Here is a 26614-nt window from a genome sequence, read left to right on the forward strand (position 1 = left end):
AAGGGCGAGGGTGCTGTTCCAGCCCCTGACTGATGCCTTTTCCCAGGTGTTATATACAGTGTTTGCCGATCTCATCGTTTTTTTTTCCACTTGACACATTTTGATTCTTCTGTGTCAGTCATTCTTACTACCAGCAAGCAAGGGCAGATTAGGGATTCTGTGAGGGGTTTTTTGCATCCATTCTGATGGGCAATAACCTATGGGTGCAGTGCTAGAGTGTTACAGTGAGGTGTTACTGTGGCGTGGGTGGACAGAGCAGTGGCAGTTCATGTGACTCACAGTAGCTGTTGTTTTAGCTGCTTGTCCTTAACAATGTATGAAGTTGTTGCTCTGAAATTTTGCATCATAAACCCCTCTTAGATACTATATTCAACAGTTACACGGTTAGCAGTTAGTGTAAATAAATCTTAATACTTTTAAAAGGTCATGCTATATTCTCATTGCCTGTGTATAAATATCTGTGTTGTTTTTGAATTATTAATATTACCCTTGGGTTAGTTTCACACAGAAAATAGGTTATTTTTCAACTGTAGAAGTCAGATTGTGTTGTATAGGTAGCATTAGGTTCAGCAGTGGAAAATAAAACTTAGTTTGATCAAAATGCTGCTTCTGTGAATTCAGAAATACAATAAATAGTGAGCATTCAGGCAGTCTAAAAGCAATATATTGACCTTATGTTCAGCATAAGATGATAGGGGAAAGCTTTTGTCCATTCTTTAGAAAACACATGAAGTTGATAAGTGTATTTGCCAAAGAAAATTGCTTATCCAAACCTTCAGAAATTGAAATGAAGCTCAACAGGAATTAATACTAAATGGAAATCAGAATAGGAATTGTGATTTTAGTTAATATGCTTTGATTTAATGAGACAATGGATTATGAGAGTTGTAGTTTTATCTCCTGTGTGTTGGAGATGTTATCTCCATTATGCATATCTTTGTGTAGAATGTTACAATTCAGCAGAATTAGTCAAAAAAAAAAAAAAAAAAGGCAGGAATCACAGGTCTTATCAGGCAGTAAGGGAACACTCAGTTGAAACATGGTTTGGCAACTACACACACTTTCAACAAGATACGGTGTTCTAAGGGTTCTTCATGTTTTTTGATCTAAGTGTTCTTCATTGTTTTCTGAAAACAATGAAGTCTCAAATTTTTATCCTGTGGAAGGATGGAAACCTTTTAAGCTTCTTCTTACATGTAGAGCAGTAGTTCTAAAGATTGCTTAGCTCAAACTGAGGGAGTTGTCCCTCTAGCACTTATTCTTTGATGTAGTAGTTAATGGGTCCTGTGGTAACAACACCAACAATGCACAAGTAGTTTTTTTAATGCTAGAGAAAACATTGTCTCTTGCTGAATAAAACTCTGTTCTTGTACATTGTTTTTCAAGTCCTTTTCATAACAACAACAAAAAATAATCCCCCTCTTTCTCACCCCCAAATTTAGTTTTGTTGCTGTTGTAAATGCTTTCCAGTAGTTGTCTCTGTGGCACTGGATAGAAAAAGAGTAGGGAGATTGGTGCTCTGAAGTGTGTTTTACTTAAAGGTCTGATGCCTAAGAGGGGAGTAAATGCTACAGTGTTGAAAGGTCATAAAACACTGTGCTGTATTGTCATCCCTCTGAATTTTATTTGTAACAGTCCTGCAGAAAAGAGCACCTGGAACATTTGCTGCCCCAAATCAGGATGAATACCTCTACAGGAAGTGTAATCATGTAACAGAAGGTGAGAGATGTTTTGGATGAGGAATTAAGAGCTGCAGAGCTGGTCAGAGGATAGGAAAAGGGATGATCAAGGACTGCTAGAGCTGTACAGAGCTTTGGAGGTATGGATGAGGCTTTACATTTATGATCAGGGAACAAGAAAAGCAGTTTACCTGCTCTATTCTAGATTTGAGTGGAATACTAGTAAAGGATTTGACAGGAATCGTGGAAAGGAGGGAAGGTAGTCATGCTGATGGGATAATGAGTAGGAAAGGAACTTACATGAGAAATTTTGAAGAAGAAAATGTAGAAGACCCATGTGAGAAAATTTCCCTTGTATAGAGTGACCAGATTCTTCTCTGCGTACTTATTTGTTGTGTTGGGAAGGAGTTGAAATGGTTGTAGGGAATTTTGGACTTTAATTATGGTATTAAGAGATCTGCCTTCTTACCTTTTTCCTAAAATGAGTACAAAGAAAGGTTTCTTTAGGTCACTACTGCCTTTTTTGGGGGCTTCTGATATTCAAGTTCTGGATTTCCTTGTATTACTTTTATCACCCGTAATGTTGTATACTTTTAGTTTTCTTTTTTTCTGGCTGTGATCTGGAATCTCCCAAGGAGATTATAGTTATTCTTCTTTTCCCTCCTCTTCAATATGCACTAAATAATGCCCTTCAAGCTTTCAGATCAACAACATATTTCAGAGGTGTTTAAATAGTCATTTTTGAAGCACAAAATCAAAAAATTATTGTTACATTTGCATGCCAGGCTTGATACAGGTCCTGCTTTGTTTCCTGGTGACAGAAATGTCCCATGCTCTTTGCAGTAATGGGTTGCTCATGAAGTTAGTGAAAATAAAGCACTGCAGAGTTGTGGCTTGAGATGTGATCTCACCTATGGGTGTAGACTGTCAGACTTTTAAAAAGTTATTTTAGGGAGACACAGCTAATATTTGCAAAAAGAACTTCTGAATGCTATGGTTTAATATGTGTGAAATGTACAGAAAGTGTATAATGTGGAAAGACATAGAGAGTTGAAAGTAGGACTTCTTGATGCAATCTAGACTGGTCTAACTATGCTTCAAAAGCATGAACTTCAGTTCTGTGAAATGCTTATCAAACCTGATGCCCTTGGAGGGCACATTTATCAAGCATGAAAGGGTTGCAGGTCTTCAGAGGGCTTTGGGAAGACATTTTGGACCATCATCTTCTGTTGCGGCCATACCTAGTGTGCCTGTGCTTGTCCTGTAATCTGGTTAATGTTTAAGCTACTATGGCCTGTTTCAGTCCTTAGTTCTATTTTACTATTCAAAGAATGCTTTTCACTTTCTAAGTTTTTTTTATTATTATTATTTAGTGCCTGAACTAATTTTTCTTTGTGTATCAAGGAATTTGGGTTCTCATACCTTGGACAGATTCCGTGATCTGAATAAAAGCAGGACTTCAAATGGAAGAAAAAGGATGATCTGATTTATGTTAAACAGGCAAAAGGGAAAAAGAAAAATAAAAGACTTACTCAGTAACCATCCTGGAAAACTAATTCTGTCAGTCCCTGAAATGGCTTTGGGAAGGTGTTGAACCCTGAAATTCCAGAGTTGTTTTCAGGAGCATGAAGTACTTTAAACAAAGACACCCAAATCTTTAATGATGTGATGTTAAAATTGACATTTAAATTCAGAGGGAGAACTTGTACTTTCAGCTTGAAGAAAATTATATCCAGCGAACAAGAGTGACCACAGTCTGCAACTTCAAACTTTGTTGCTCATTGCTTTTTTTCCTGCCTTTGGGGTGATAATTTTCTACAGTGACCCTGACAGCCCAGTCAAAATGATTCATGGGGCCAATGGTGAAAAGAACTCTTTAGTTTTCTCTGGTGTAAATAATCTTTGTCATTTCTGATCTGTCTTGATTTCCTCCTTGTGCTTCTTTGCATGTCTTTTCTGAGTGGTTTGGGGTTTTTTACATTAAATGTAAGCTTCAGTATGTATCTAGTTAATGAACAGAAATTTACCTTTGCTTTCCATAGATAGAATATGGAAAAGAGGAATACAAAAGAATGGTATAGCATTTGGGTTATATAACTTAAGATTTGATTAGTAATTGACTAATGTTTAATGGGGTGCTAGAAGAGCTCACAGCTTCTCTGGTGTCTTCAATGACTTACATCAAAAGTCCTATGTTTAAAATATTTTATATTAGCTAAGTGTAACAATGCTTCATGAGAGTTGAGTAGTAGTATTAATAGTTCTTCAGCTTTTTCCTTGTAATAGAGGTGTCCCTGTGCTTTTGAAAACTATTCCAACTTTAGGGAAATTAAAAAGCATATTCATGTATGTATATATGATGATATTTTTTTATATTTTATTTTATACATTCCAAACAGCTTGAGGAAGTTTTGAGTTCTTTGTGGAGAGTGAGAATGGTGTGAAAAAGATGCTTTTGCTTCAGCAAGACTGGTGTAAGTTCATTTTGATATGCTCCATCTGTTGAGTAACTATAAAACTTCAGCAGTTTTAAACCAAAATACTGTGGAGGGAATCTGTCCTCTTCACTCTGCTGTCAAATTCATGCAAATACTACTTACTGGCTGTGCACAAACCATTTAGCAACATTCATTGTTGGGCAGAGAATACTCAGTAAATTACGACCCCAAAAAATAGTATTTGCGCTTCTGTAGAAAGAAGGAAGATATTTAACAGTTGTGTACTTTTGCTTTGGCTACTTTCTCCCACCAGATAAACAGTTCTGGTCTCATGATTTTCTTTTCTGCAGCGGTTTCAGTGCAGTGCTGTTTGTTCCAGACCTGATGTTACAGATCTCTGTGGCCCTAATGTTTGTGTTGCAATGAGTTGACTTGCCTGAAAGTAATTCATCCACTCTAATGAAGAGGAGAAATAATCACCTCTGGGAAATGTGTTAAAAGTACTTAAAGGTAACAATGTTTGGGTTGTGGTATCAGGTTCAGCCAGATCCTTTTCACATAAGTAGTAAATTGTAACAGTGTGTAAAAATTCTTTTGTGTGAATCTAAGGTAAAACCTCCTTGTTTCTAACGTAATATAGTCACCATAATAAGTTTGATTGTAAGGTTTATACACTGATGTCTGGGTTCTGCTGTGCTATAAAGAGATCTGGTACTTACAATCTTTTGTGTAAAAGGTTTAGGTTTAGATTTTTACAATCAGACCTGAACTGATCGTACAATAACATTTTACATGGGCATTTTTGTACTAATAGTTGTCAAGTCCTCAGATCTCTAAGCCTTGGCTGAACTTGTGACAAAAAGGTCAGAATGAATACCTAAAGCTTGTTGTATTTCAGGCAATGAATCTGAGTAAGAAACAGTGTAGCCATCTTCTTCTCCCTTCTGCAGTTATTCAAAGCAGAAGTTAGTTCATCCTGTTCTGCAGTGTTCAGAGAGGTGATCCTTATAAGTGGAACACCCTTGGAGATTTATGTCAACTCCTCAGACTCCTTTGATTTTTGTTTAGGTCATGTAGGATGGAAGACATCTCATCCCAGTTGTAGTCCCCTCTGTCTGTCTGTCTGTCTGTCTGTCTCTCTGTCTCTCTGTCTCTCTGTCTTCCCTGTTCTCTCTGTCTTCCCTGTTCTCTCTGTCTTCCCTGTTCTCTCTGTCTTCCCTGTTCTCTCTGTCTTCCCTGTTCTCTCTGTCTTCCCTGTTCTCTCTGTCTTCCCTGTTCTCTCTGTCTTCCCTGTTCTCTCTGTCTTCCCTGTTCTCTCTGTCTTCCCTGTTCTCTCTGTCTTCCCTGTTCTCTCTGTCTTCCCTGTTCTCTTACCCCTTCCTTGTCAAGGCTTAAGGCAGCAAGGACAGGAAGGTACTTTTGGAGTCAGCTTTGGGTGGGACACGGAAATTTTGGGTGGGTAAAATGAGGCAAAGTGTATTCGATTGGTAGTCATTCTTAGTCTCTGTTCAGATGTGTGTGACCATAAATGAAGGAGAACTGTCATGATCAAAGCGTATGGGACATTGCATTGGTATGCATAAAGCAAGGAATGGCAGTGCTGTCAGTTTTTGTTTGCTTAATTGATCTTCTGCAAAAGCTCTGTAGAAACTCTTTTACTCGTGCAAGCATTTCCTAAGCATTTCTTTGAGCTGTTTTTTTCCTGTCTGTCTTTGGTTGCTTCCATATCTTGGGAATCCCATTGGTTTGTTAGTGTCTTCTCTAACATTAAGCATCAATGTGTCTGCAGGTTCTGTGCAGGTGTGGACTGGCAGGATAGTGTCTTTCAGCTTCCAACAAGATCTGATCAGAGTAGGGGAAAGGCAGTTGCTGCCTGCTGGTTCATGTCAAACAAGGCTCAGCTGGACATTGGTTACCAATTTAAAATTTGGGAAGAGCACTTTAATTGAATATAGGCTTTTTACTTTTGTGGCTCCAATTACTTTCCTTTTTTTTTTTTTTTTTTTTACTTTCACTACTGGCAGCAGTCCTGGACTCTAGCTAAAGACCAAAATCTAAATGAAGCCATTTTTCATAACTAATTTGACATCTTGTTTCCTATTTCATCTTTTTTTTTTTACCACCAAATATATAAGGCTGAAATCTTGGTGTGTAGGGGAAAACAGGCAAATAATCTCAACAGTGTAAACTTTGATTTTTAAATTTGAGACTTGCAACCAGACTGCTGTACAAGAAAACAGATGCCATGCAATAAATTAATACTAAGCTGAATAATAAACAAGACGTATTGTTAAAGGTCTTTAATGCAAAGAAAGTGATTTCAGACTTTCATATGCTTGTTTTCTGTCTTTGTTTAAATGAAGCCTTTGCATGTGTTTTCTTTATTGTTCTCTTTTGCGCACATTTGAGCTTTGTTGGGTTGAGGACTCGATCTCTGGTTGGGCAGTGGTGATTAACTTGCACTAAATAGGCAGCAATAATGTGATTTGAGAATGAAAAGGATTCATTTCTTTTAAACGAGGGGAAAAAAAACAAGGTTGAAGGAAATAGTTTACATAATCTGTAAACTGGTTAAGGAGCTGAATATTTATGCAGGTTGAAATTGAAGCTTAGTTGCCCTCTAGGGGTTTTACATTAATACAGCATATGCTAGCTTTTGGGTGTTTTTTTCTTCTTCAGAATAAAGGTGAGACAAGTCTTTGGAAAAAACTTACATGCTGACAAATCTGTGGTGATAGAGGCATGTGTACATCTGCATTCAGTGAGTAAAACTCATTTAGTTCAAAACCCAGAAAATGGAGGAAAGATTTTTAGCCACATTAGGTTCTTTTAAATCTCATTGTACCAGTGGAGAATGCACTCACAGTCAACCAGTCATAGCACTGAAGTCCCAACCAGGAAAGGTCCTTACTTTCAGTCCTAAATAAACAGAAGACAAAAAGTCAGAGGGGGTTGTAGTGGCAGCACCAGGACCCTGAGTCAGTTTCTGCTCATGTCCCAGCTGCTGAATGCTGCTTCAGATTCTTGTGTCCTCAGCTGCCACTGAGTAATGCACAGGGGTCTTCTGTCACTTCTGGTCTTACAGCAGGTTGAGCCCTGGATATTGGTCTGTGATTGAATGTGTTAGGAATAAACTTAGTCTCCTCCTTTAGAAAGCAGTTGACAAAACCAGTCGGTCTTGATTGCTTGGATAGGCATGTGATATTTCATTGGAGGTATCCTCATACCATAGGAAGAAGTGACAAATGGCTTCTAAACTGGTGCTTCATATCTGTATCCTGTTGTCTTAACATTCAGTATCTCCTTTGCCAATGATTTTTGTAGCAGTGCACTGTTAACCTACTTATTTTAACAATTGCTGAATAAATTCATAAGAGTTTGGTTGTTTTTCTAAAAATGGAAACCACACCTATGTGATTGTTTTTGCTGTTTCTTTCGTAACACTGTTTATGCTGTGTATTTGTATGTTGATGCTCTAAGATGTTTTTGCATCAGAAACAAGATAATTGGAGCAGGCAGAATAGATGCACTTAAAACTCCCTCCTGCCAAATTTGAATCCCTCTGCATACAGCTTGAGGAGCACAGTGTAATCAATTTTCAGAAGGCAGAGCTGTGTCCCCGAGGCTTCAGTGTACCAAACTACACCTGGGTTTGTGCTAGTAAAGTCAATATCTCACACAGATTCTTAGGCCATTTGCCTATTAAGCTTTACACTGCAAAACAGTTTCTCTCTTTTGAGGGGTTTTCATACCTAGTTTCTGGTGCATTTTGTTTTGCTCTGTAGATTTATCAAAGATTTGTTTGTAAATTCCCTTCTTACCAGTATTTTATGTTATTGTCTTTAAAATTACAACTTTTATTCTGAAGAAACGTACCTGGTTATTGCAGTCCTTTATTTAAAACATTTTACAGAAGATGAAAGATAAATGTTACTACCAAATTTGCAGATATTGCTAAGTTTTGATAGTGTGATTTCCTGGCTCATGGTTTAAAGTAATTTCTTCAAAATCATGAAATGAGTAGAGTAGTCAAAATCCTAAATGTCTCCATAGTCAATGATGCAATTTTATTTGAAAAAGTAAGTTCATATACTTTACCACGTAGTGGCCATAATTGCAGGGGTCTTCAGTGTTCACTTTAGAACGTGGACACAGCAGATTTTTTTTTTTTTTTCCTGGAAAATTTGCATTTTGGTTTTGTCATCCTTACTAGCACTGAGTAGTACCTCAATCAGCAGAAATTCTTCAGCAGGAATTCTCCATGGTGAAGAATTCCTGCCTCCACACCAGCCTGTGGCTAGTCACTTTGAAAAAAAAAAAAAAAGACATTTACTGGAAAGCAGGATAAGTACATGATAATTGTTTTGGAGATGTTGGAACAGTGGTTGGGGATGAATTGTGACCTGCGAGGGAAAGTAACTTCCTCTTTTAATAACTGTATAAATATTTTATATTCTATATATTGGGAGCATTCTATATTCTCAGAAGACCTGATATTTTGACCGTGTTCTGTGTACCCCATCTCACCTCCAGCTGGAACCCTGGAACGAGTTTCACTTTTTTTAAGAGGATATTTTGTTTCACTCAGCTATTACTGCTCCCACCAACCTTCAGTAATGGAGCTCTGAGTTAAATAGAAAGTTTTGGAAGTCCATTAAATTGAACTGGGGCGGGGGAAAGGAAGAGTCCCTGACAGAGCACGGTGTAACTGAGACCCGCTGTCATGGAAGAATAGCTGGGCAAATGCCTCCTCAGGAGTTAAATAAATGCCCTGCTCTACCCCCACCGTGTGGTAGAAGGACATTACTGTTACTTCTTCCACTCCGTGAAGCTCTGTTTTCGAGAAATAGATATATTTTGCCTTTAGAGTTCAGCTGAAGAGTCAGTCGCTGTGGGACAGAGGGAGGGGTGTTGTTTCTTTAAATCATCTGTTATCCGAACTTCTCCGCTGTATCTGAGTGGCTCGGCAGCTCCCACAGGAGGCGGGAGGATAGGCAGAGGCGAGGCTGCTCTGCACAGCTCAAGTTGGATGCACTTGTTTATATAAAAGCAGGCAGTGACAGACAGTAGCCATGGGGGAACTTGCATTTGTTCCAGTTCTGCCTCTTCCAGCGCCTGGTATGGTAATGCTTGATGTCAGGGATACTTACTTGCAGGCTGGGAGGAAAATTAGATCAAGGCAGTTGTAAGGGAAGCAGTTGTTTAAAACCAGTGCAGTTTAACCAGCTGGCTGTGCTTGCTGGGTTTGCTTTACCTGAAGCCTTTTAGAGAAGGTGATGCTTGTACTTGACAAGAACATTCCTCAAGCAGGTTTCTTTAGTGGACAAATCATGATTTATACAAATAAAATGTTTCACAGCAATGTGCTTACTTTGCTTAAAAGGGTAGATTTTTGTAATTTCACTAGGAAATCTGCCTTCATAGCCCAGCAGATTGTCATCTTTGAGCACTTCAATCTGCCTTGACTGACAAAGTAGTTGCTGTAAAGCCTTATACATGATAGTTGTGCCCTTGCTATTTCTCCTGTGTCTTCTGAGGACATAACCCTCTTGTGTACTGCTGTGCTCTGCCTGTCATGCTTAGTCAGAAGCAGGAGGACTTGTCTTGTAGCTCTGATAGAGCTGGGTTGCTGAAATTTACTTAAAAATATGACAGTGTACTAGATTCCTGTGCATTTGGGGCAACGTGTGCACACACATATGTAGGTAGGTGTGTATGCTCATGCATACAGAAAATGCTGACAATTCTGTACATCCAGGAAGAAAGATCAGATCGGGTCTATGGCACCAAAACTAGCAAGTAGACATTTCTCTTTATGATCTCTGCCAAAGCTCCTTTTGCTGTTACAGTCCAAGTTCTGTTGAAATTCTAGTGACTAAACATATATTGCTAATAAATTCTGTCTTCCACAGTATTTCATCATTTAGCAATAATCAGGAAAGCACTGCCTGACATTTTAAGGTATATGTTCTTTTCTGACTCTGTGACTCTTAGGGAAACACTTTTCCTAGTCAAGTTTCATGTGTGTTTCATGTGTGCAAGTATTCATATGAAACTGAAAACCAACTTTAGTCTTTCCAGCTCTTGTCCCCAAGACATTTTGGTCAGATCTTATATGTGCAGGACATAGAGCAGAGCTGACCTGCCCTTGTCCTAATGACAGAACTAAATGCTCATTAAAGTATCCTGAGATTGCATGTATATGTTATTTTCAGAACCCTTTTTTTTTTCTTTAATGCTTAATTACTTTAATCTGGCATATTTTTGTTAATTCTTCTAAGTATTTGTCTAGGTTTTGTTAGTTGAGCTGATTGGGTTGGCTTGAATTTCTGTGTTTGGCTGTGTTCCTCAGATTGGTTTATGTGTTTTTCTTAAACAAAGCAATTCTTCTCTTTCTTAAACTTTGCTTTTCAGTTCCATTCTCTGTTTCTTGGTGCTTATTATAAAATTGGAATGAAAAGGTCCAACGATCTGCTGTGGATAAGTGTGGGTTATTTGGGACAGACAGAAGGGCTTCTCTGCTGTTGCTTGATGTTTCTGGTTATGCGTGTTAGAAGCATCCACAATTCTCAGTCTGAATGGTAGCAAATTTTGAACTGCAGGACACATGTAGTGAGTCTGGTGAGAGAGGTTCCCCCAGCACAAGCCTCTGCATCACATGGGAATGGGACTGTATCTTCATGGAATGTGGCTTCCGTGAATGTGCTTGTCATTCCTTGATGGTAGTTTCTTAAGATCCTCTATTTTCCCCCCACAAATTCTGTCTTTAATGATTGTTGGCTTTGAAAACAAGAGAAACCCTGCTAATATTCTGTAAGAAAAAATCATCAGCTGAGCAATGACTTCTGTTTTGAATTAACTGATGTTGGAGGATCCCTATGTGCCTTGCATCAGTTTTCAGAACTGCTGTGGTATTGTGGTTTAAAAAAAAAACAAACCTATGTATATTTTTTTAATAATTTTTGAAACAGAATGTTTAAATAGGCTGTTGATTTCCTATATTAATTTTAAAAGCCCATTGTAAGCAGTTGCCCAAACCTAGATCCTTGCAATATCAATGTATGTAGGACATGAAAACTTTGGAAACTCTTGTTCCTAAGTAGGTAGGTGGCATTTACAGGGCAAATAACTGGATGTTCTGAAAAAAACCCAACCAACTCTCAAACATTTTTGATCTGGGTAGAGTGCCTTTGCTCCCTATTGCTCTGGCCTGTTTCTGTATCCAGCTGAGAGACACTTTGAGGCCAATTAATTTTTGCAGCAGGATTTTGAAAACCTGCTAATGAAAAAAGCACGCATGGTATGAAACAAATATCTACAATTGCAGTAGTTGGGAGTTCAGCAGGACTTGGGTGGGCCAAGGCAGAGAGATTTTGAAGGAATCCAGGCTAGCATATACCTTTCTGGTTTCAGGTTTTTCCCCTCTTTCATCCTCTTGTTTTGGATGCTTGTCCGTTTACACCCCCCATGTAAGGCATCCTAAGGGTTCCTAAGGGTTTTGAAGGGCATGTGAGAACTTTAGGCTTCAAGGTATAAGCCAAGCTTACAGTTGATAAGGATTAGGAAGAAACTTCATTTGAGAAGATGTTTTTCTGTAATGTAGCCTTTCTGACACATTTTTTTAAAGAAGCTATTACTGCCTTCTGAGAAAGATGGTGTACAGGACAAATAGGCCCTTTGATCCAGTATGTTATTTTCACATCTCTAAATGTCCCCTAAAGCAAAGTCTTGAGATTTATTTCCAGGATGTTGGTAAGATGCTTTCTTTATCCCAAGGCATTGTGTTTAGACAAAGAGTTTCTAGGTTTTTTTTGGAAGCATTCTTCCTCTGCAGATCACAGTTGTGCTGTTTGCCTTCCTGATGTTTCTCTCCTGCTGTATGTTCAGTCATGGGCCGAGGGAGGTTTCTGCATTTCATTCTGGAGTGCCAGAGATGCTGTGGTCTGCTGGGGGATCCTCTGTTTGCACTCTGTACTTCCAAGATAAAGCTGCTTTTCTATGCCGTGAGTGCCCTGGAAAAGACTGGCCAGGAGGATGAATATCCCTTCCTTAAAATTCCTAAATTTCTGGGATTCTCTGCTCTCCAGTCCTGTATTGTGTGCTAGTATGTTTTGATCATCTCTCCTAGGACAGATGCCTGCAGCTAAAAAAGCTGAAATGGATCAGATTTTGGGGGGCTGGTGATGAGCAGGAAAATGAAAAGTATATGATTTTTATGTTATAGCAAATGGATATTTGCAGAGACAAAGTATTTGATCTGATAACAGAGGTTCACTTGAAAGAATCAAGGTTATTTTATGTCAATTTTCTCTTTGCCCTATATAAGATGCATTTAATTATTTCATGCTATCTCCTTCTCTTCAAATTAATCTGCCTTATATATATTGTTGCTCAAATTAGAATAATTCTTTAATCAGCTGTGTTATGCATGCCATAGAAGGCTAGAATAGGAAAGCTACTCCTAGCATACTGACGATGCATGTATTTTATTTGTTGTTGTAATTTAAAAGTAAAATCAGAAATATTGATTTCTACTTGACTGGAGAGATGATTTAGTTTGAATATCAGACTGATCTTAATCAGGTGAGAATTAATTGAGTTGGAGGTATTAGATATTCAGTGATGTTAACTGAACCATGAGCAATCTACAGAGAAGCTTTCTTTTGTACTGTGTTGGAAATATCAAATAGCTCATACTCTACAATGTAAAACAATCTCTTCATGTTCATGCTACTACTTCCTCTGGCTCATTAAATGCACCAGTAATCTGTTCTGTGCATACTGAGTCATCTTCAAAGTAACAAGCTAATGAATCAGAATTTAATACAAAATTAAAAGTATTATAACTACCCTTAAAAATGTTGCTGGTAATGTTTTGGATCATTTAATCTTTTTGTACACATTTTGCAAATGTAGGTTTTAAAATTTTGCCCTTGTTTAGATTTTAAAGGGAGCTGTTTCCTCCTCCTTCTACTGTCACCTCCAAATCCCTATTGTTATTTGGGCATCTTTTCTCCACTCAGTGGTACGGCCCAAGGAATGACTCGAACACTGGACAAAACTACTTCTTTTTTTGTTGTTGTTGTTCTTTTTTTTTTTTTTGTGTGTGTGTAGAGGGAAAAAACCTACCCTAGCATAAGTCTGGTTTGGATCATGATGCAGGCTGGTTTGTTTTTTTTTTTCTTATTTTAAGAGTGTGATAGCAGTATCATAAGTGTTGAGAAAATATAAATGGTGAGATAACACCTCTGTAGGACTTTCTCTTAAGTAGTAAAATTGTAAAGTCTTTAAATAAACGAAAGCCAGACCTGAGAGGATCAATTTATCTTGATAATGGGGAATATTTCATTTATTTTGTGTACAAGCACATCTGTAAAATAGATGCACAATTATAATTGATAAAACTACAGTTCCAACATAATACGAAATGTAGAACACTTCACAATATGAGGCAATATGAAAGTGCCAAGTATTTTTATAATCTGAATCTGCAAAAAATGAACTTTCAGAAATAGCCTTCACACTGCAAACAGTTCATACATTGAAAATAACGAGGATGATTCCTTGGTGTTATATCAACACAGTTTCCATGCAGCTGCTTGTCTGGAGATAAGTCCCACTTTTTATTCTTCTCTTACCTTGCACGTGGGAAGACTTTGATATTTGGAAGAAGAAATAATTAACTATCTTAATATTTTAAAATATTTAAATTAAAGAGAAAAAATCCCTTAGAAATCTGCTACAAATACAATCTGATGCTGGTTGTTCCTTTTTATTAAATTGCAAAAACAACCCCACATATTTCAGTTTGTTTTTAAGCTTGTGGCAGGACATAACATGTGTTTTTTCATGAAGTCTTTCCTTTACATACACATAACTGAAACTTCAGCAGTCCAGCACACCTATTGCACCATTTCATTTTGAATGCAGCACAGTGAAGAAACCAGCTGAATTCTGTTTGGGTGTGGGATGGTATTGTAAGGTACATAAAGAATACTTGCATCATAAATATGTTGCCTTATTTTTGTTGTCCACTGTTTGTAGTCCTGCAGACACTGAAATTAACAGTGTTAAATTTAACCTTGTCTGGTTTAATGGTGTGGAAGAAAATCATTGTCTTTATTCTGCAGAGCTGTGCCTGTGTCTTATGCCAGATTGTTGGTTTGTCTCTTTGACTCAAAATCCTACAAGTTTTATATTTTTGTCATAGAGAGCAAATATTTCTTGAACCTATCAATATGTTCTAAAGTTAAAATGAACAGGACCCTGGCTTTTTATCTCCTTTTTTAAATTAGGACTTGTATGTCCCAGGACATCTGTTGGTGGACCCCCACCAACTTTGTTGTAGCTTTCTGGTAATGTATCTGATCTTTTCAAATACTTTATTGTGTATTGCATATGCCTGACTGACTGCTTGAATAGACAGGGAAATAATTTGTCCAATCTTTACTCTGTGATAAGTGAACTGTTCACCAGTTTCACTTCAGTTTCCATCTGCTTTTCATATTCTCTTGTTGTAAAGTCATAAAACAGAGTAGGGGAAAAAGCAATTAGAAATACTAAAGAAAAGCATTCTTCTTAGATACTGTTTTTTTCAGCAAAGATTAGTGTGGAGTGTAAAGATCTTTGTAAACAATGTGTTCTTTACTGTGCCAACCTAGCTAATTATCAGAGAAATCTTAATAAAAAGAGTGCTCTGCAACTTAAAGAAGTTTTTAATCAACCATCAAATATACTAAGTCAGGCACTCAAAACTAATTTTTCATGCCTCCAACATAATTTGTATAATTCTGTATCTGAAGGAAATTACAAAGACTTGGAATGGGATTTTTATTTAAAAAATGCATGTCTGTCCAGCTTTATAAATTAAGAAGGCTTTTAAAAGCTACTTTTTTGCTGTTCTGTGACTTTACATATGTCAGGATCTAATTTCTCCTAGATCTTTGTGTCGTGCTTTCTCCACAGGTGGGTAAGTTGGGATAGGAAAACCCAGTGAAATCCAGCTCTTGGATCCTGGGCAGTGCCACAAGCTCTGGAGGTGCTGGGGACCAAACTCAGCAGCTTCTCCGAGCTGCTCAGGGCCGGATATGCTCCCTGCTGAAGAGTCAGTCCTTGGAAGGACTCACTCATCTCTGGCCTCAGCCAAAAAGCCCTCCTGTCTCTCCCTGAAAATGTGGTCTTCCCATCATAGGCAGATCCCTTGGACATGCCAGCATGCCATAGTGAGCAGGTGAGAACTGGCAAAACTGAATTGCTCTGTATTCAGACATGGCTGTTCAGGTTTTGTTCAGTTGACAGCAGACCTCTGTCTTGGCAAAGATACATTTTTGGCCTACATACTTGGTTGATTTAGGAAAGGTACTAAATTGCAGGCTTGCTTTAGCAGTTAAAATCTCTCTATGTGGTTGTAATGGCCAGAACATAATGAGACTTAAAATTCTCTGAACTGCGACCAAACTTATTTTGGATTTGCCTTGCAACAGAAATGCAAAGCTTTCTTCATGAGAGAAAAAGAAGAAATCCAGCCTCAAATCAGTGTTGAGCTGTTCAGTGAAGTCTCTCTGAGCTGTAGCCTTGAGAAGAGATCTTTGCTTCTTGTGCATCCCCTTAGAGCCCATGGCATGGAGAGGAGCCTGTGGGGTAACCTATGTCAGATATGATGTCATGAACCATGACTGCTGCAGGTGAAAGGGGGGTCTGTAGCCAGTTTCCGTGGTAACTGGTAGGCACCTGCAGCTTGCTGACGCAGTAGTGGATCTGTCCTTGTCTGTGCACAGAGCATTCAGTGATGGACATATGTAGCTGTCCTAGAAAAGCCTTGGCAAAGGGGTGATTTGATGGAGGGCAAGCCTTTTTCCCCTATCTGACAAGGCATTTTCACTTCTGTGGTGTTGAGTTCTGTTCCTCAGTTTATTTGTATTGGAAATACTGGGAATAACTTTTGTTGTTTGAAAAATGACTTTCCTTTGTATTACAGTTCGCAATGAATTTACAGACTTGCCCAAATTTGCCTCTTGTTTTGCTGCTGCTTGAAGTTTTGTTTTGGTAGCTTGCTGCTTGCAGGAAGAAAGAAAATGTATCAGTCCATGAACTTCTGAAATCATGGAAAGCCATTTCCTGAGGTCATAAAGATAGTACCATACACAAGATTATGAAAAGATCAATTCTGTTGTTTCTATCAGTGTATCAGGAAGAAGGTTTGTTTGGATTCCTTAGTGTTCTGATTACCCCCCATAGCTGCTAAAGTGTTAAATTACAATAGGTTTGTAACTGGATGCTGTCTATCTGCTCCTTTGTGGTGTCTTGCTATGCATCCTGAAAGTTTGGTCAACAATGCAGATATTGCCTGATTGAGGTATGACTAAGCCTTGTCAGACATGGAGATAAATTCTTGGTTTGAGATATCTGCAACTGTTGAGCACTATTTCTAACATTATTCTCCAAATGAGTAGTTTAAACACTGTGCGGCTCAGCATTGACACATTTCATTTCATGGAAGAGTCACAGGATCATGGAATGAGCTGGGTTGGAAGGGACCCATCAGGAACATTAAGTCCAACTCCTGGCCCTACTCAGAACACCCCTATCACACCATGTGCCTGAGACCACTGTTGAAATGCTTCCTGAACTCAGGCAGGTTTGATGCTGTGACCATTTCCCTGGGGAGCCTATTCCAGTACCCAACCACCCTCTGGGTGGATATCTTTTCCTGGTAACAAACCTAAACTAGCCCTGACCCAGCTTCATGCCATTTCCTTGAGTCCTGTCTCTGGTTAGGGGAGTGAAGAGATTGGTACTTGCCCCTCTGTGAGCAAGACAAAGCACAATTAAAAATAAAAAAAACATTCTCCAGACTCTTGGAAGGTTTCTGGTAAGTGTTTATAACTAAACCTGTCTTGCATTCCTTACATGACTGCCAAGCAGAAGAGATGGATAATCAAGTTTTGTGTGCTCATATAAGGATGCCTAATATGCTTTAACCTTCTTTCTTCCTCTCTGTTGTTAAGCATCAGTAATGTTAAAGCTAAACAGCTGGAAGCAGTTTTATCACTTTGCAACAGTGCCTGCCCATGTACCACAGGCAGCGCCTTCTGAAGCCAGGGAATGCTGGCAATTGCAGTTCAGGCTTTTTTTGTTCACTGGGACATCACGCCTTTAACCAATCTAGACTGGTGAGTTAACAAGTGAGAGGGACCTCCTGTTGTCTTAGTGGTTTTTTACTTCACAGCTTCCAGAAGAAATGATTACTACAAAAAAAAAAAAAACAAACCAAAAAACAAAAAAACCCAACCCAAAACCTCAGCACAGCACTTAAAGAAGTGCCTGTAGAGAGTATAAATCAAATTAGACAGACCAAAAGCTTTCAAAAAATCATACCTATTAGGACATTTCCAAAAATAACCTTTGTTTTTTTCCCCACAAAAAAAGAAAGGTCATTTTTGGAAATGTCCTAATAGGTATGATTTTTCTGGGATGCTGATGTAGGAATAGTCAATATAAATAGCCCAGGAAGAAATGGAAGATATGTCAGATTCACCCTTGAAAACCAAAGAAATATTCTGATAACCTAATAACAAATTTGTCTTGTTCTGAGCTTAAACTGCTTAGTAAACTTGAGCTGTCCAGGAAACAGCTGTCCTGTTTCCTCAAAGCTATGCTTGTGCATTTGGGTGACTTTAAGTCTAAAACATAGATCTTAGAAACTGCATGTGGTTGTTAATAGATACCTTTGAGCACAGGTTACAGTGTCTTTCCAGCTGGTAATTAACTGGTTAGCTTAAACCCATTTTATGCACACTTTTATCTGGTTTGCATGTAGGGTGTGGTGGAGTTGCCGGTGTGTAACACTGGGTGCTGTGTTGCACAATGTTTTTAAGTGTTCATCAATAAATAATATGTTTGAAGTAGGTAAGAAGTCAGTTCTTTGTAAAGTTTCACAGTATAAGGACACTGAAATCTGTTATCACCACTTTAAGCAAACACTACCTTGTCTTGTAAATTATTTAGTGAAAGCCTAATTAATAATGGCTGTGGACAAACAGATTAATCTCACCTAGGGATTGCTTGCAGCTGTTGGATCACTTTCTCAAAATCTTGCCAGTAGTGTCCAGGATCCAAAAAGGTGAATTTTGTTCCACTGAAGTCCACAATTGCTTAATGCCCATTTCAGCGGGCATCTGCTAGGAGCAAAGGACAGGAGTGCTGCCTTTATAGGCACAAATCTCTTCTTTGTTGTTCATTTAAGTCTTGATGTATCTATACACTGAGCATAGGTAACGTGATTTAGCTGTTGTGTGATGTAGCACCATTACGTGTTGATGTTACTAGCTTAGCTGTAAATTTTGCTAAGTATGTGCAAGAAAATAATTTTTGTATGCCCTAAATTTGCTGGATATTAAATCACTACCAGGAAGACCTTAGAGGAGGAGAAAGGGATGGAATTCCGGAAGGGGATGTGGTAGGGGTGAACTTTGTTCTTGATCCGGCTCGTGGTTGATCATGGACATGTGGCTTCCTTTTTTTCTTTCTCTTTCTCTCTCTTTTCCATCTGCTAAATGTAGCTGATTACCTCTTAGAACAGCTTGAAATCTCCTGATAGAAATAACAGCCAATTCTTATCTAGGGTTATTATTCAGTGAAACATCTGTACAGATTGCTGGTAACGATGAGGCATAATTTTAGTTATTCCCAGATAAATCCCATGTCCTTAGCCACGACTTTGCTGTTCTGTTTTAGTATCTCACTGACTTGTTTTTAAGTCTTAAGGTCCTTAAAACAGACCAGTTACTTTCACTTCATTGAGCAACTTCATTGTTCTTAAATGCCAGAGATTTAGGTGGTAGCCTTGAGTAGAGCATGTAAAAAGCAGGCACAAGAATCGTGGATTTGCTGCAAGAATAACTTCAGAAATGGTATTAGCAACAGCAATATGTGTGTGAATGTGCTACATGATGAGGGGAGAATCCCAGTTAAAGTGTTGTTGCTAAACAAGTGACAAAGACCTTGCAAACAGTATGAGAATCTGGGCCAACTATGGTTATATTAATAATAAATCAGATCTGGTCTGCTACTTCCTACACACAGGGTTTTTTTCACCTGTTGTCATTTTTCTAACTTCAATTTAGTTTGTGTTGGTTTTTTTTCCTCCAGCATTTACTAAATGCTGTCAAGAAACTGGTGTTCTGATGGTGGTGAAGTGTCGGCAGGAGAATGCAGCACTGAAGGACTGTCTGGTTGGCTAGTAAGTCCCTCCTGAGTTTTTGCTGGGCTTTTGTGCATGGCCTGTACTAATCTAGAAATGGTAGCTATTCTGAAAAGGGCTGTGCAGGTTTAGGGACTTGGATGTATTTTCTGAAAATGGTATCATTGCTTTATTAAAACTGTGCTGGTCAGGGCCCTAACTGACAAGATTTTATTTACCATATAAATCTATGGCTACAGAGACTCTCCTCTTGATTACCTGGGGACAATTTCAGCCCACAGGACCTGCAGCCTTTTATTTGCTCTAGTACATCACAGATGTGGGGATAGGGGCACACAGTGAAGCTTCTTCATAGTCTGTTAGTAAGACAGGAAAATTTGGTTTTCATTTTGCTTCTGTTTTTTTAAGATTTAGTCTGTCTTGAAAGTGTCCTGCTGTTGTGAACAGCAGTAGCAGGAGCAATGGGAAATTGTTGTATATGAGAGGTCAACTCGATGCCATGGTGGATTGAAACATCTTTTTTGGAAGTCCTAATTTATCCCCAGTGCCATTAGGCTGAAGTGTCAGATTCTTGAATTTCCCAGGGTGAGGGCTGCAAAGGTTTTGAGTTTGACTGGGGGGAAAAGGAGGTTGGTTTGATTTTTGGTGTGTCCTGCTCTCTTAAACCAGCCATTGAGATTAAAAATAAATGCCTTTGAACTAGTGACAGTTATTCTCAAGTATTTAGGAACTGATGAAAAAAACACCTGCAGCCAGGCAAGAATTTAGGCTTAACTGTAGTCAGAACTTGCTGGAGTTACTCAGTTTTACTTATCTGTTCCTTCACATTTTGAAAAAAATAAAATAAAACAAAATGCTTCTGACAAAAAAAAAAAAAAAGACTTATAGTGTTGAATAGTTATACTTGAAAAATTATGAGAGAAAGGAATTTAATGTAATGATCAAGGACCTTGATCATTACACTTGAACCTATTCCCAGTAGTTACCTGGATGTTTTAAAAAAATAAGTCATCTCCAGCAGCTTCCCATGCTGAGGAGGATAACTGTAAGTGAATTCTTCAGCTGAACTTAAATACCAAATGTATTTCCCTTTTTCTGCCTTTCCTCTTGGTGGCTTCACTACAGAGGCTTGAAAAGGAAAATTAATTTATTGTTAAAGGCAGACAAGTTTTCTTTGGGTGTGGAAGGAAGATCAGTTATGAGTGGTACTTGTGCAATATCTGTTCACTATTCCAATATGTAAAACAATATGTCTTTTTCTGTAGCTATTCTGATCCATCATTCTATGAAGAATGCAAAGCAGAATATTTGAAGCAAAGAGAAGAATACAGAGCAACTGGAATTAAGAAAAAAAGACAGAAGTTTACTCCGAATGTGTGATTAAAACTTAAAATGAACTTTTTTAAATATGCAATTTGGATTTCACTTGATTTAAACAGACTTAAATTGTCTGTACCACTCTGTGTGGAGTTTACTGAAATACACAAAATGAGATAGTGAATGGAGAATAAAATAATGTCTGAAATTAAGAGTGAATTTTAAAACTTCTTGTAATTAAAGATCTGCAGCATGCTTTCACAGTTTGCAAGAGAGGTGGCAAAGGTGTGTTCCTCTATCTGGACCTGAGATTTTGTTACCAGTGTACAATTTAGTACAATTTAGAGTTTACAATTCCAGCATGTCCATTTGAAATTTAAAGCCTAAATCTAGCTGCATGGGCCAGGCTACATAAAAACATAAGGGTGAATAATTTAAGTTGTGTTAACTGATCACAGATTGGGTATACACTGAAGTTGGTCTGTTAGTCATCACCTGAAGCTGACTGTATGGAGATGCCCTAACTAGAAGAGAGGGGTGGCAAATGTAGAAGAGCTACTCAGACCAATGTGAATTACCCTTTTCATCAAAATGTTGTCAGATGAGAGCCTGGCAGTACTTGTGCCTGCACTGTAACTCATTTTTAAGTCTACACTGTGACTCACTTTCAAGCCTACACTGTCAGAAGGGATGGATGGATGCCTTGCACTTGTGCGTGGCCCAGACTGACCATTTCAACTCTAGGTGAGAAACTAATCTCATCCAGACCTTCCTTGGGAACAGGGAATGAGCTACTGGGCTTCAGGAGTGAGTGAGTGACTGCACTTGAAAAATTATCCCAGGTAGAGGTGAGTAAACAACTAAACCAGGCATAGAAGATGCAGATCACCTTGCAGGAACTAAGCAGGTCCCTAATTTGAAAAGAGAACACAAACGATCTTTTGTGTACTGATACTTGAAGCTGCTTAATTGTAGTTAATTAATTAAATTATTTAAAAATTCATTGTACTTACTTAAACGGTTTCACTTATGGCTTCACTTAGTTTCTAAAAGTTTCTATTAGTGTCACTATTTTGGAGTACTGTCCGAACATTGTGAAATAAACTCAGTTCTTTAAAAGCAAGGAAAGGCTGCACTTAACCTTGGCTACTTTAATGCCCTGATTGAAGAAGAAAAAAAAGTAATTTTCTGAGTAAGGAGTACCATTTGATAGTGTTCCATTAGAAAAATCAACATTGTACTTGTTTGTTTTAATACTGCTTCACCACAAACAGCATTCCACTATTCAAGGAAGAAACTCTGACACATGTATATGAAGGACTTAATGCTGGAGGTTAATCATTGCCCTTTGTTCTGTGCCTGTTACTGGAGTAATCATCAATAATGTTGTTTCAGTAGATGGGTGGAGGACTGGACTTGTCAGTGATAAACTGAATGGACTTGTGAGTAACAAGGCAGATGTGTAGCATTCTGCCTTGTTATGCAAACTTAAATGGTACTCAGCTCTAAAAGTAACCACCTTGAAACAGCTTATGTGGAACAGTGTCCTGCACCTGTTCTCAGCTTCTTATCTCAAGCATTTTGGAAAACCAAAATATTCCTAGTTAATTGTTTCACTGTATGTATTTTAAAAAGGAGGAAATTTAAAATAGATGGTGACATGTATCTTTAATTACAATGACTGTTCTTCTGTCCCACTATGAGACTCTGCTCTATTCTCAAGCTCTGGAAAGCCAGCCTGGGTGTTTGAAAGTGTTGGCAAAAGCTCTTCCCCAGAGGATTGGGGGTGGGAGTGAGCATTCTCTTAGGGGCAGTGCTGGCTGCTGCCAGTGGTGTGTGCCTGCCCTGAGGGCTCACCTGGGTCATGCTCAGCTATGGCTCAGGTCTGAGTCAGACAACAGCACCAGCCAGACAGGTCTCTTTTTCTGGCTCAGCAGAAATTGTGTGCAGCAGGTGAAAGGGAGGCCCAGTGCAGTGACCGGGACGGCAGGGGAGGAATGGATGTGTGGAATGGAACAAAGCTCAGGTGAACCTGCAAGTATAGCTCCCCACCCTTCAATACAGGCTGTATGTGAACAGCAGCCACAGCTCACTCAGCACTGATATCACACCTGAAATTCCACCTGCAATTCCATTCAGTAATGGTGCTGTCGGCCATTTATTTCTCTTTTCTTACATCTGGCTTATTGAAGCTCCTCTCTTTACTCTGGTATGCACTCAGAGCAGGGATTGGCCCTTGGATCATGCATCAGCTGCCTCTGTAATATGCCTCTGGCCTTACTTAATGTGATGTTCCCTCGCTTTGAATTCTTGGTTTCACACCTTTAATTTTCTTAGTATCTTCTGCATATCCTGTACTTGAATTGCATTTCCATCTTTTATTTAAAGTTTAAATGAAAGAATGAGTACCATGACATGACAAACTCATACCACTAAATTACTTTGGGCTTTGGTTTTGTCTCAGCCATAAACATTCCTTCCTACTCAGGCTAACTGGAGTCAGCCCTGGATTCTAATTAGTGTAAGAAAACACAGCACAAGGGCCTATCTGTCCTCTTCAGAGCGCTTGGCAGGTGCCCAAGACACCCCCATTTTTTAGTGGAGGCTGTATTAAAGGTCTCTTCAAACTCCTGAGGGGAGCCCCCTACAAATGGAAGATATGAGAGGAAAGAGGGAGAAGGTGTCACATACTTACTTAAAAGTTTGCCTTCAGAGAGTAAAACCCAAACTCAGAGGGAATATGAGGGGCAGTTTGTAATGGACAGGGTTTTCAAAGGGCAGTGGAACAGCCACTGCAGTCTCAGACAGCACCCAGAAATTAACCTGCAAGCCAGAAACCCATTCTGCTCCACATTTAGCACAGCCATACTCCTCCTCAGGTAATTCCTGCAAGTAATTTCTCTGTCCTGTTTGCTGATCAAAAAATGATCAAATACACATGCAGTGTAAGTGTTCTACCTAGTTAAAAATTGGTTCAGGAACAGTAAGCACCTGGGTGTTTCTTGCAAGTTTTTCCCTAGATCAAACAGCTGTACTCATACATGATCATCTTACCACTTTAATTACTGTTATCTTAGACTTGCTCTCTTCCATCTTAAATTAAATTAATTTTGCTGGACAGTTACCACAGAAGGTGGGGTTTTTTAATAGTCCAACTGCAGCTCAGTTAAAATTAGTGTTTGCCTTTACTGCTGGTAATAAAAAAATAAAATGCTTTCATCGACTGCTCTATGTTCATACAATTGCAAGTAGTAACACCGCTATCCCTAAAGAAATGGTCAAAAGTCTGAAAGAAACCCTCAAAAAGTAATAAAACTTAAAAAAAAAAAAAAATCAAACCCCCATGCACCCTTTTTTACATTCAAACTAGACAGAGACTCAGGGAAATACCTTACACCTCTGCAACCACTGTCCTTCACAGGGCCTGTCTGGAGATCAGAAAACAATAGAGGTGTCAGTCAGGTGCCAGAGCTCTTCACTCTACCAGCCCACAGCATAATTAAAGCTGCAGTTGTCTCAGCACAGGAGTGGCAAATTCTACTGCAAGTTGGTTTTGGAGGAAAATTCAATCTGCTTTGTCCCACAAGTATAGTTCATGTGATACATGGGCCTGTGTTTCATCACTTGGAATGGGTATTGTTTTACTGAAACTCCACCATATGTCTTGTGCTGCTCTTGTCTTTTTCCAGCTGTAAAAATTGGACAATGCATCACAGCTAATTTGGGGGTTTGCTTTCTTCAATATGGCTAGTTCACATGTGAGGAAAACTGATCAGCTGTACACCACTAAACTAGCAGGGAAACTTAAAACTATCAGATTTAAAAAATACTTAAAATTACCCAAACAGTGCAAGTTTACATGTAAGTTACTAGAAGGTTCATCCAACTCACCAAATACCCAAATACATAATCACCAGGTTGCCATGTGATCATTTAAATGTGCAAAGCAACAACCTCCTCCTCCCCCAAAAGCTGGCTTTCATTTCTGTTAAATGAAGTTAGAGCTTTCTTAAATTAAAAATTGCCAAATTGGTGGAGGCTTTAAAATGTTCAAAGTTTGCATTCAAGTTAAAATTTTCTTGGGGTCACGTAACATACTTATTTGAGAGCTTTGGTCCTTACTATATGCAGTTTTACAGTTTTATGTAACACATGCACACTAACACCAGAACCCCGTTATTGAAGCTACTTCTCCATGTAATTTGCTGTCACTGATAAAAAGATTTCACTTCTGAAAATGGAAAAAGCACTGTAAGCCACTAGTGGTGTGGATTTAAATGACTTTTCCATCTTCAGTCAAAATCTGATTGTAAGCTTCAGACCCAACAGATGCTTCACAAGCCAGCGAGCTCCCAAGTGACTCCAAGTCTGGGGACTTCCTCTTCAAATGCTATGGCCTGGACATGGCAGTGAGTGATTGGATTGGAAATGCTGCCTGCAGCAAACTCTCTGGCATCAGTCCCTCTTCTCCCTAGTTGGCAGCAGCACTCCTCAAGTCCCTCTCATCAAACATTGCTGCTTCCTTCTCCAGCCTGAGAAGGAGCACAGAATATAAAACTAAGGGTCAAATGCAAAATCTGGAAATTCTTAGGCTCTGCACAGAAAATCTTAATTTCAATTTCACACAGGACAGGCTGGCTGGGAACCTTTTGACACAAGTAGTCAAAGGTAACTAAATCCTTCAGGTTTCAACATCCAAGAGGATACTTCTCTCTGAAGATGCTGAAGCAGGCTACAGCAGATGGCTGATTTTTTTCCTTGAGTCAAAGCAATGAACCTCAAATCTAATTGTTTGTATTTGGAATAACATTTATACACAATAAAGGAATTAAAACTTCAGCAGAAAATTTTGTGCCAAATACGGAAAGGAGATTTGTAAGTGAAACCAATTTCAAACAAAAATAAATTTATTTAATATCTTACACAGTAGAATTCCTTCATTGCACAAATCATATTAATGTCTGTTGAATATTACATTCCTTAATAAAAAACCTCTGTAATACTGAGGTGGGGGACCCCAAAAGTAAACTACATTAGAACTAGGTACCATACAGCTTATGCAGCCACATGAGAAATGTTTTCTTTGTTATTACATAGGTAGTTGGTTCTATCAGCTAAAGCCTAGTGACTTGGATTTGTTTTATGCATATTGGATTTTGTTCTATTACTTTCCAAGAGATTGTACTCCCCTGAGTCAGCTGTGTTCATTGGTCAGAATAAATTCCAGCATCTGACACCATTTCCATTAATCACAGACAAGCCAGTATACGTGAGCAAGATAATAGAAAGATAAAAACAATATCTGGGTGAATGGGAAACATTGTTTATGTATGCTGTTTGTACTGCAGGAGAAGGTATCTGGAAGGCATTTTTTTTGCCTTTGATAGAGTGAAAGATGGGCTCTGTCTGAAGTACTTACTGTGCAGGGAAGGGTGTCTGGAACCACACAGGTCATCATTACTATGGCTGTGCTACTGCCAGAGCTTCCCCATGTATTTGCAAGCCATCTTAAGATAATTAGCTACTAAACAGCTGTGAAATTAATTTTTATTACTTTGATGTTAAGCTGGATCTGTGAAGCTGAATACTTCACCCACCCACACATTTGTAAATAGCATATTCAGTATTAAATATCTTCCTGCCTATTACAAGTTAGGTATCATGGATCTAAAATAAAATGCATTTTTCTTCCACTTTTTGAGCAGTCAAGACATTTCACTTAACCCTGTTGTATTAAGCCAGACATGAAGCAGAGAAGTTTACAAAAAAAAAAAAAAAAAAAAAGCATAAATTATATTTGTCTAGAAACAGTTCACGGCTTTAGGAGGAAAAAAAATAATGAAAAAGTAGTGCACCCCTAATCTATAAAGCAGGTAGCTGGAATTCCAGTTGCTCTGGTTCTCAGGGGCATTCTAAAGACACCACAAAAATAACCTATTTTTGTATATCAACAATGCAACAACACCACGTCTGATTAA

The 26614-nt window shown here is 38.6% G+C and overlaps 1 protein-coding gene across 1 annotated transcript in view; it reads left to right on the plus strand.

Annotated features, from left to right (window-relative positions):
* CMC1 (C-X9-C motif containing 1) overlaps positions 1 to 20848 on the plus strand; it is a 42458-nt gene extending 21610 nt beyond the window's left edge. Inside the window, exons 3-4 of the mRNA XM_009086137.4 lie at positions 19268 to 19358; positions 20585 to 20848. Coding sequence (XP_009084385.1) covers positions 19268 to 19358; positions 20585 to 20699 — 206 coding nt within the window. The 3' untranslated portion in view covers positions 20700 to 20848. The remainder of the gene's footprint in view (positions 1 to 19267; positions 19359 to 20584) is intronic.
* Positions 20849 to 26614: the final 5766 nt, after the last annotated feature.

The sequence above is a fragment of the Serinus canaria genome, chromosome 2 (assembly GCF_022539315.1).
Source record: "Serinus canaria isolate serCan28SL12 chromosome 2, serCan2020, whole genome shotgun sequence".
In the NCBI taxonomy this organism is placed as follows: domain Eukaryota; kingdom Metazoa; phylum Chordata; class Aves; order Passeriformes; family Fringillidae; genus Serinus; species Serinus canaria.